An 11,323-nucleotide genomic window follows, 5' to 3' on the forward strand; every position below is an offset into this window, starting at 1 on the left:
TTTTTGAAAATTTAACTCTTTATTTTTATAATTCCCTGATAATTTATATTTTTTTTTCTTTAAATTTCTTTGAAAAAAATTAATTTATTAACAGGAATATAAAATGAGCGAAGAGGTATTTAATGTTTTCGAATATTTAACTCCTTATCTTTATAATCCCTGATAATTTAAATTTTTTCTAAAATTTTAAAAATAAATTTATTAACAGGAACATAGAATGGCCAAAGAGGTATTTCATGTTTTTGAAAATTTAACTCTTTATTTTTATAATTCCCTGATAATTTATATTTTTTTTTCTTTAAATTTCTTTGAAAAAAATTAATTTATTAACAGGAATATAAAATGAGCGAAGAGGTATTTAATGTTTTCGAATATTTAACTCCTTATCTTTATAATTCCCTGATAATTTAAATTTTTTTTCTAAAATTTCTTTAAAAAAAATAAATTTATTAACAGGAACATGGCGCTGAAATTGGCGTCTAAGCTAGTGTCTCGAATCTCCTGATCCAGGGATGATTCGGGTTCCAAGGCCTCAACTTAAATAAATAATTAAAAATGATATAAAATTTAATAAAATTAATTAGAAATTATTAATTTTATTAAAATACCCCAAAGAAGTCACAAATATGAAAAAAAAACTCTCTGGAATAAGTTACATCGTATTTAAAGAGAACAAATTCAGGGGTTTTTAGCTGAATAATTTTTTTAACTATGATAGAGTTGAGGTTGAGTCGTTATTTTTCTTTTATTAAATTAAAACTAGATCTGCTGTCTAGGGTAAAATGGAATTTTGAAATGGTCGTGGTAGGGTGAATTTTAATTGTTTTTAATTTTTAACTATAGAGTTGAGGTTGTCGTTATTTTTTTTATTAATTTTATAGAATCTGCTGTTAAAATGAAATTTTGAAATGGTCAAAAGAGGGTAGAGAGTGGATTTTAATTGTTTTTGATTGCGATAATTACGAATTTGAATTTCTTTTGTCTCTGTCTTTTGCCGCAGAGGGCGTCAGTTTCTGATATTAAAAAAAATAGAAACAATTAAAATTCACCCCCTACCCCCCTTCGACCATTTCAAAAATTCTCATTTTTTTTCCTAAACTAGCTTAGATCCTAGACAATTTAATAAAAAAAAAATTACGACCCAAGCTCAACTCTATCATAGTTAAAAAAATTAAAAAGAATTAAAATCAACCCCCTACCCCCTTTTGACTATTTCAAAAATTCCCATTTTTTTTCCTAGACTAGCTTAGATCCTAAACAATTTAATAAAAAAAAAATTACGACCCAACCTCAACTCTATCATAGTTAAAAAAAATAAAAATAATTAGAATCCACCCCCTACCCCCCTTCAACCATTTCAAAAATTCCCATTTTTTTTCCTAAACTAGCTTAGATCCTAGACAATTTAATAAAAAAAAAATAATGACCCAACCTCAACTCTATCATAGTTAAAAAAATTAAAAATAGTTAAAATCCACCCCCTACCCCCTTTTGATCATTTCAAAAATTCCCATTTTTTTTCCTAAACTACCTTAGATCCTAGAAAAATGATTCAAAAAAAAATGACGAGGATAGCTCTATTTTTATTAATAATTTATTATAAAAGTTAAGGGCTGGGCCCAAGAAAACCCCTATGTTCCCTGCACTTTAAATTTCTGGACGCTAGCTTAGACGCCAATTTCAGCGCCATAACAGGAACATAGAATGACCAAAAAGATATTTTATGTTTTTAAAAATTACCTCCTTATCTTTATGTTTCTCTAATAATTTAATTTTTTTTTCTGCAATTTCTTTGAAAAAAATCAATTTAATAACAGGAATATAAAATGAGCGAGGAGGTATTTCATGATTTTGAATATTTAACTCTTTATCTTTTTAATTCCCTGATAATCAAAATTTTTTTTTCGAAATTTCTTTGTAAAAAATATGAGTTAATACTATAGGAACATAGAATGAGCAAAGAGGTATTTTATGTTTTTGAATTTTTAACTTCTTATCTTCATAATTCCCTAATAATTAAATTTTTTTTCTAAAGATTCTCAAAAAAAAATTAATTTGATAACAGGAACATAGAATGAGCAAAGAGGTATTTCATGTTTTTGAATATTTAACTCTTTATCTTTATAATTCCCTGATAATTTAAATTTTTTCGATAAGGTACTTGATCTTTAAAATTTATCTGACATCCGTTAAAGATAAGAGCCGCGCTTATCAACTTGTTGACGACAATTTGTACGTGTACTTAAAACCGCGTATATTGAGATATAATTGTCGACGTGATTGGGCGAAAAAAACCTCTTACAATCCATACAACATATGGGTTGTGAGAAGACTATTTCGCCCGACTACGTCAAGAAATACAAAATTTCAAAAGCCTTAAACTTACACTATTCAAAATTAGTTGAATTGCAGTATCAATAGTGTATACAATCTTGTTCAATACTATATAATTTGAAGTATATTTATATTGGTATTTTTATTTCTGATATCAAAAATAAAAATATATCTGTTTATTAAGGCTTGTGTATATGCATTATTATGTTTAATTTTTTCTCTGAAATTAAAACTTTATTATTTCAAATGAATTTTCATTATTATTTTTAATAAATATATCCCGGTGGAAATATTTCTCCGTCTTTCTCCGATTTTTTACAGAGATGACCTATAGTTAGAGCAAAGCCGGAGAAAAAGTATGAAAAAATGGCAGAGAGACTGGAGAAAAAGCTTAGAAGTGTTTTCACTAGGATTTTCTGTATTTGTTAATTGTTATTGATGAGTTATCAAGGTTCTAATATCTTAAACAACTAAGTTAGATAACAAAGCATTCAAAAAAATTTTTACCGGCTTAAAAATTCAATATTCTTTTGTAATAAAATGCTCATTGTTTAATTAAGGGAGATAAAAACAAAAAAAGACACCGGTATCAACGATAAGTTAATATTAGTTTATGTCTATTTTGTAATTTTTCCATTTGCATATTAAACTTTACTATCAAAGTTTCGTACGTGTTTAAATATTATTTTTAAAAAATCACGTATATTTGTTGACACTAGATAAAACTCGTTGTATTTTTTACTGCGAAACGAATGGTGATTGGTACACGTAATTATTTTGATTGATGAACCTAAAAAAAAGTCTTTAAACTGTTCAAGGATATCTATTATCAAACAAAACAAAAGCTTCTCAACTCGGATATATATATAGCCCCTGAAAATATAATTTTACAATATTAAATAATTTTTTTATCAATTGGGTTCTTCATGTATTAAAATTTGAATAAAAAAAAGATTATTTTTTAGTGAATATAATATTTAAAAATGCATGATAAATATTTATTTGTTGTGTTAATATTACTGGCAATCTCTGGGATTCAACATGCAACATATGTTGAACTTGCACTTGAAACAATTGGCTTTATTAGTAGTGTAACAACAATTTATCTGGGTTTAGAACTGGAATTAGCACCAGTTGATCCATTTACACCGATAAATAAAAGTATCTTTGAATTATCTGATTCAATAGAAAGCAAACTTGATAGACTCAATTTGCAAATTGGCAATATGGAAATAAATTTAGATAATTATATAAAAGCAGAAGAATATTTACAACAATATAATAAAATATATAGCATCATTGATAGAATTGATTTTTTATACAACGAAACTCGAATATGGGCGAGATACGCAAAAGATAGAAAACCATGGGATCTTGTAAGAAAAGTTAATCAAATGATATCTCTTGATACTGATTACCCTCAAGCAGAATTGTTTGAATTGAGAAAAATTTTTTTTCTCTTTGGTAGAAAAAATAAAAATACTTTTTTACAAAATTTTTATAATTTGTCATTACAAATAAAGTGTGATGATAATTTGACACCACATCATCAATTATTTTCATTATATAAACAAATACTTTACACAGAAGTACAAGGATTTGCAGCAATGGCATTTTCATACATGTGGAAAAATGATACTAGATCTGATTATGAACTGAAGGATGTTAAACATAGAAGATTGAGAAATATTATTGATTACACAGAATTGTTCAAAAATAACATGAAAATGTCTAGAAATGTTATCCGACGATGTGATGCAAAATATAAAGAAAATGAAAATATTATAGGTAGGTCGACGCATAATAAAATTAATAATGAAAATAAAATATATACTGTTGTTTTTTTTTTTTCAAGGTAATAAAGCTCATGCTTCACTCAACAATATACTTTACACTACTGTACTCGATCAAGAAAGTTTTATGATTTATAATACATTAATTAGAATATTATTGCCAGACAGATTTAGCTTGGAAAATTTACATAAATATTGCCACGATGATAATCACAATTTTCAAGACGTTTGTCCTGGTTTACTTATGAATTGTCGAACTGCATTGTCCATTGATTATTGTAAGCGGGTAGGTTAAAATTCACTCTGATAAAATGATCATTTAAAAGTAAAAAAGATGGAGATTGTGGAAATATTATTTTTCGAAATTTCATTTATAGAATAAAGAAGATAAAACAAGTACAAAAAATTATTACTGGATGAAAATTATAGAACGCGAGACGGAAAACCAAATGACTTTTGGTGATGGAAATCATTTTTGTCCATCGTCTCAATCACTGACAAATATTATACGAGGGGGTTATCCAATGAATCCAAAAATTTCGACATTATATCCAGTTTATTGTGATTGCATTGATGAAAATATTTACACTGATAACGAAACGATTAGAGCTTTCAGTTTGTTATGGTCCGAGACAAGTGATGAAATGTTGAGTACCTTCAAGAATATTTTGTACATTATTTGTTTTATTTCATTTAAAATATAATTTGTTGGATGATTATTTGTTTGTTTGGATAGGGTTGCAACTGGTGCAAGACTTGTTGCAAAAGATCGTATGATTCATATTCAACTGAGAGAAGCTAAACTTTTGCCATTTGGAGAAATTGATAAAACAACCGAGCGATGGGTACCACTTCCGACATTTAAATATAGTAATAATTTTCCAAATTGGGCAACTTATCCAAATGGCACGGAATTTTCATTTGAAGAAAACGCACATTTTGTGCCAATACAAAGTCTTTTTGCAAGAAACATATGCTTACAAAAAGTGACTTTTGACGGAAAACATTTAATAACTGGTATGTATATAAATTATTAAATTGTGAAGAAAATTAATAATGGAAAATATAATCTTTATTTTAGGTATTAAATTTAAACATGAGTTTCATTTCAATATTCAACTTGAAGCAAAATATGTTGACTTTGATTATGAACATGGAAATTTTACTTCTGAAATGAAATATAATAAACAACCATGCAGAAATTTGTAATAAAAATTTAAATTACAATTATTAATTATTACCAACAAAACATTTAAATGATTTAATCAAATATAATTATTAATTTACACATTTCAGACCTGAATTGATTTTAAATAATCCTGATGATCCACTTAAATTTAAAACACATCCACATGATTCTGAAGAAAATCAATTTATTTCTATCAGATCATCGGACTTGATTAAAGATGCATCACAAACAACAATTCCATTTTTTGATCTTTTAGAAGTTGCACCTGAAACGAGTGTACCAATTACCGGGATTGAGCTATTTCACAAGGGACAATTTGATGGTACATCTGGTGGATATGTTTCTCTGAAAATTCATCCAATAAATTTAACTACATTTATGAATCCACCATTTGGTCTTGGGGTTCTTAAGATTGAAGACGATTAACGACACCAGTTTTTAAAACTCAAAAATAAATATAAAAATACAAACTTGCATTTAAAAAATTTATTATTCTTATTGTATTTTATATTGTTATGATTTCGTTTGGAGTCGAAGTAAGGCATTCCTTGGTTTTGAGGTATTCTTGAAGTATAAATAAACAAACGGAAATAAATTTCACAATTTAAATTGTAATTTAAAAATTAAAAAATATGATTCAATGAAAACTGGTTAAAATATTGTAAAATAATAGAAGAGAGATAAAAAAAATCATCAAATAAAAGATAAATGAATATAAATTTATGATCATTTCGTAATTTTCTTATTTACGTATATGTAATCTTTTCAGTTGAAACTTTTCTAACATGTTTTTAAACATGTTGACATAACATTTGAAAACAATTAAGTAGTTGACACTAGATATGGATCATGTTGTTTTTTATTTTTTTACTACGAAACAAATGATGATTGAGCCACGTAATTATTTTTCAAAAGACACATCTTCTCGAAGTATTTCGTGGATACCCAAAGTCTTTACAAGGCATGTGTTTATTATCTAAAAAAAAAAAGTCTCTCAATATAGCCTCTGAAAATATAATTGTACAATCTTGAATACTTTTTTTATCAATTGAGTGCTTCTTGTATTAAAATTTAGATAAAAAAAAGATTATTTTTTAGTGAATATAATATTTAAAAATGCATGATAAATATTTATTTGTTGTGTTAATATTACTGGCAATCTCTGGGATTCAACATGCAACATATGTTGAACTTGCACTTGAAACAATTGGCTTTATTAGTAGTGTAACAACAATTTATCTGGGTTTAGAACTGAAATTAGCACCAGTTGATCCATTTACAGCGATAAATAAAAGTATCTTTGAACTATCTGATTCAATAGAAAGCAAACTTGATAGACTCAATTTGCAGATTGGCAATATGGAAATAAATATAGAAAATTATATAAAAGCAGAAGAATATTTACAACAATATAATAAAATATATAGCATCATTGATAGAATTGATTTTTTATACAATGAAACTCGAATATGGGCAAAATATTCAAAGATAAATAAACCATGGGATCTTAAAAAAAAAGTTCGTCAAATGATATCTCTTGATACTGATTATCCTCAAGCAGAATTATTTGAATTGAAAAAAAAATTTTTTCACTTTGGTAGAAAAAATAAAAATACTTTTTTAAACAATTTTTATAATTTATCAGCACAAATAAAATGTGATAATAATTTGACACCACATCATCAATTATTTTCATTATATAAACAAATACTTTACACAGAAGTACAAGGATTTGCAGCAATGGCATTTTCATACATGTGGATAAATGATACTAGATCTAATTATGAACTGAAGGATGTTAAAGATAGAAGATTAAGAAATATTTATGATTACACAGAATTGTTCAAAAATAACATGAAAATTTCTAGAAATTTTTTACAACGATGTAATGCAAAGTATAAAGAAAATGAAAATATTATAGGTAGGTCGACGCATAATGAATTAAAAATTACGTTGCAAAATTAGATAATATAAAATTAATGATAAAAATAAATTATATTGTTGTTTTTTTTTCAAGGTAATAAAATTTATGCTTCTTTCAATAATGTGTTTTATACTACTGTACTCGATCAAGACAGTTCTATGCATTACAATGCATTATTTGGTGAAACATCACCGGACAAATTTAGCTTGGTTAATTTACATAAATATCACCATGATGATAATAATAATACTTTTCAAGACATTTGTCCTGGTTTACTTACAAATTGTAAAACTGCATTGTCCATTGATTATTGTAAACGGGTACGTTAAAAACTCCGATAAGATTTTTATTTGAAAGTAAAAAATGAGCGAGATTGTGAAAATATTTTTTTTATAAATTTTATAAATAGAATAAAGAAGATGTAACGAGTACGAAAAATTATTATTGGATAAAAATCACAGAACGTGAGTCGGGAAAGGAAAAGTTGTGTGGTGATGGAACTGATATTTGCCCATCGGCTAAAGTTTTGACAAATATTGTACGAAGGGCTTATCCAATGAATCCAATGATTACCATTTTTTATCCAGTTTATTGTGATTGCATTGATGAAAATATTTACACTAATAACGAAACGATTAGAGCTTTCAGTTTGTTATGGTCCGAGACAAGTGATGAAATGTTGAGTACCTTCAAGAATATTTTGTACATTATTTGTTTTATTTCATTTAAAATATAATTTGTTGGATGATTATTTGTTTGTTTGGATAGGGTTGCAACTGGTGCAAGACTTGTTGCGAAAGATCGTATGATTCATATTCAACTGAGAGAAGCTAAACTTTTGCCATTTGGAGAAATTGATAAAACAACTGAGCGATGGGTACCACTTCCGACATTTAAATATAGTAATAATTTTCCAAAGTGGGCAATTTATCCAAATGGCACGGAATTTTTATTTAAAAAAAATGCACATTTTGTGCCAATACAATATCTTTTTGCAAAAAAAATATGCTTACAAAAATTGTCTTTTGACGAAAAACATTTATTAACTGGTATATATAAATTATTAAATTATAAAAAAAAAAAATTAATAATGAACAAATGATTTTTATTTTTAGGTATAAGATTCAATTATGAAAGCTTTGATCGTTTAAAACTTGAAGGAAAATATGTTGGCTTTGATTATCATCATGGAAATATTACTACTGGACCAAAGTATAAAGAACAATCATGCGCTCAGCTGTAATAAAAATTTAAATTACAATTATTAATTATTACCAACAAAATATTTAAATGATTTAATCAAATATAATTATTAATTTACACATTTCAGACCTGAATTGATTTTAAATAATCCTGATGATCCACTTAAATTTAAAACACATCCATATGATTCTAAAGAAAATCAATTTATTACTATCAGAGCATCAGACTGGATTAAAGATGCATCACAAACAACAATTCCATTTTTTGATCTTTTAGAAGTTGCACCTGAAATTAGTGTACCAATTTCGGGGATCGAGCTATTCCACAAAGGACAATTTGATGGTACATCTGGTGGATATGTTGCCCTGAAAATTCATCCAATAAATTTAACTATATATATGAATTCACCATGGAATCTTGATACATACATATATGAATCCACCATGGGATATTTCGGTTCTTAAGATTGAGGATTAACGACACATGAATATGAAACTTAAAAATAAATATAAAAATACAAATCTATATTTAATAAATTTATCTTCAAAATAAACTTTATTGTATTTTTAATTGTAATGGACTCGTTCGGAGTCAAAGTGGAACGTAAAATTTAAGTATAAATGTATTTCACAATTTAAATTGTAATTTAAAAATTAAAAAATGATAGAAACTAGATAAAATATTTATCCTCCGAGGGGAGATATAAAAAATCATCAAATAAAAGATAAATTAATATATAAGTTTATAATTATTTTGTAATTTTTTTTATGTACATATGTAATCTTTTCAGTTGAAACTTTTCTAACAAGTTTTTGTGCATGTTTACTAAGTAGTTGACACTAGATATGGCTCATGTTATTTTCATTTTTTTACTACGAAACAAATGATGATTGGAACACGTATATAATTATTTTTCAAGAGACACATTTCATCAAAGTATTTCGTGGATGTCTAAAGTGTTTACAAGACATGTATTAATTTAAAAAAAAAGTTTCTCAACTCGGGTATATATATAGCCCCTGAAAATATAATTGTACAATCTTAAATAATTTTTTTATCAACCTGGTGTTTCTTGTATTAAAATTTAGATAAAAAAAATATTATTTTTTTGTGAATATAATATTTAAAAATGCATGATAAATATTTTTTTGTTGTGTTAATACTACTGGCTATTTCTAAGATTCAACATGCATCATATGTTGAACTTGCACTCGAAACAATTGGCTTTATTAGTAATGCAATAACAATTTATCAGGGTGCAGAACTGAAATTAGCACCAGTTGATACATTTGCACCGATAAATAAAAGTATCTTTGAACTATCTGAGACAATAGATAGCAAACTTGATAGACTCAATTTGCAAGTTGACAACATGGAAATAAATTTAAAAAATCAAGTACTGGCAAAAGAATATTTAGATCAGTATGAAAAAATATATCGATTTATTGATAGAGTTGATTTTTTATACAATGAAACTCGAATGTGGGCAAAATACCTGAAGTTAAATAAAGCATGGGATCTTGATAGCAAAACTAATCAAATGATATCTCTTGATAATGATTACCCTCAAGCAGTATCGTTTGAGTTAAAAAAAAAATTCATTCAAACTAGCAGAAGAAGTAAAAGATTATTTTTAAAAAATTTTCTCATATTATCATCACAAAGTAAATGTGACGAGGTTTTGATGACACCACAATATCAATTATTTTCACTCTATAAACAAATTATTTATACAGAAGTTCAAGGATTTGCAGCAATGGCATTTTCATATATGTGGAAATATAAAAATATTAGTTCTAATCCTGAAGTAAAAGAGGTCAAAAATAAATTATAAGAATTAGATAAAATGAAATTAATGAAAAAATAAAATATATTGTTGTTGTTTTTTTTCAAGGTAATGAAACTTATGCTTCTTTTAACAATGTGTTTTACACTACTGTGCTTGATCAGGAAAGTTTTATGCTTTATGGTACATTAATTGGAAAAAATATAACAGAAACTTTTTATTTATTTCAATTACATGAACAATGTCATGATAATAATCATAATTATGATGAAATATGTCCTGGTTTACTGATGAATTGTCAAAGTGCATTGTCTATTGATTATTGTAAACGGGTAAGTTAAAAACAAGTAAAAAATAAGATTTTAATTTGATAATAAAAAAGAATGAGACAGTGGAAATATTATTTTTATGAATTTTATATATAGAATAAAGAAGATGTAACGAGTACGAAAAATTATTATTGGATACAAATCATAGAACGTGGGACGGCAAATTTGAAGAATTTTGGTAATGAAAAGCATTCTTGCCAATCAACTCAACGACTGACACATGTTGTACGAGGGGGTCATCCATTCAATGAAAAGGACTCTACTTTATATCCAGTTTTTTGTGATTGTGTAGATAAAAGTATTCGCATTAAAAACAATACAATAAGAGCCTTCAGTTTGTTGTGGTCTGAGACGAGTGATAAAATGTTGAGTATACTAACCGCCTCATGTATATCATATAATATAATAATATATTATTTCATTTTATATTCATTTATTCATGTTGTATAATATATTATTCAATATAGCTGTTTAAGTCATGGGTGCAACTCGAGTGATAAAATGTTGAGACTCTATCATTGTAACAAATATATATTATTTTGATTTTCTAATATTATTTGTTTGTTTGTATAGGGTAGCAACTGGTGCAAGACTTGTTGCAAAAGATCGTATGATTCATATTCAACTGAGAGAGGGTAAACTTTTGGCAAATGGAGAAATTGATAAAACAACTGAGAGATGGGTACCACTTCCAACATTTAATTATCGTCATAATTTTCCTGATGTTGCTATTTATGAAAATGGAACACAACTTACATTGAGAGA

The 11,323-nt window shown here is 26.4% G+C and overlaps 1 protein-coding gene across 1 annotated transcript; it reads left to right on the top strand.

The window, feature by feature from the left end:
* Positions 1 to 1,952: 1,952 nt before the first annotated feature.
* Positions 1,953 to 5,742, top strand: LOC122847935. The gene is made up of 7 exons (XM_044145793.1): positions 1,953 to 1,964; positions 3,858 to 4,122; positions 4,190 to 4,413; positions 4,505 to 4,752; positions 4,864 to 5,144; positions 5,209 to 5,227; positions 5,424 to 5,742. The coding sequence occupies exons 1-7, from the start codon at positions 1,953 to 1,955 to the stop codon at positions 5,740 to 5,742; spliced, it is 1,368 nt and encodes a 455-aa protein (XP_044001728.1).
* The last annotated feature ends 5,581 nt before the right edge of the window (positions 5,743 to 11,323 follow it).

The sequence above is a fragment of the Aphidius gifuensis genome, linkage group LG1, assembly GCF_014905175.1.
Source record: "Aphidius gifuensis isolate YNYX2018 linkage group LG1, ASM1490517v1, whole genome shotgun sequence".
NCBI classification, from domain to species: domain Eukaryota; kingdom Metazoa; phylum Arthropoda; class Insecta; order Hymenoptera; family Braconidae; genus Aphidius; species Aphidius gifuensis.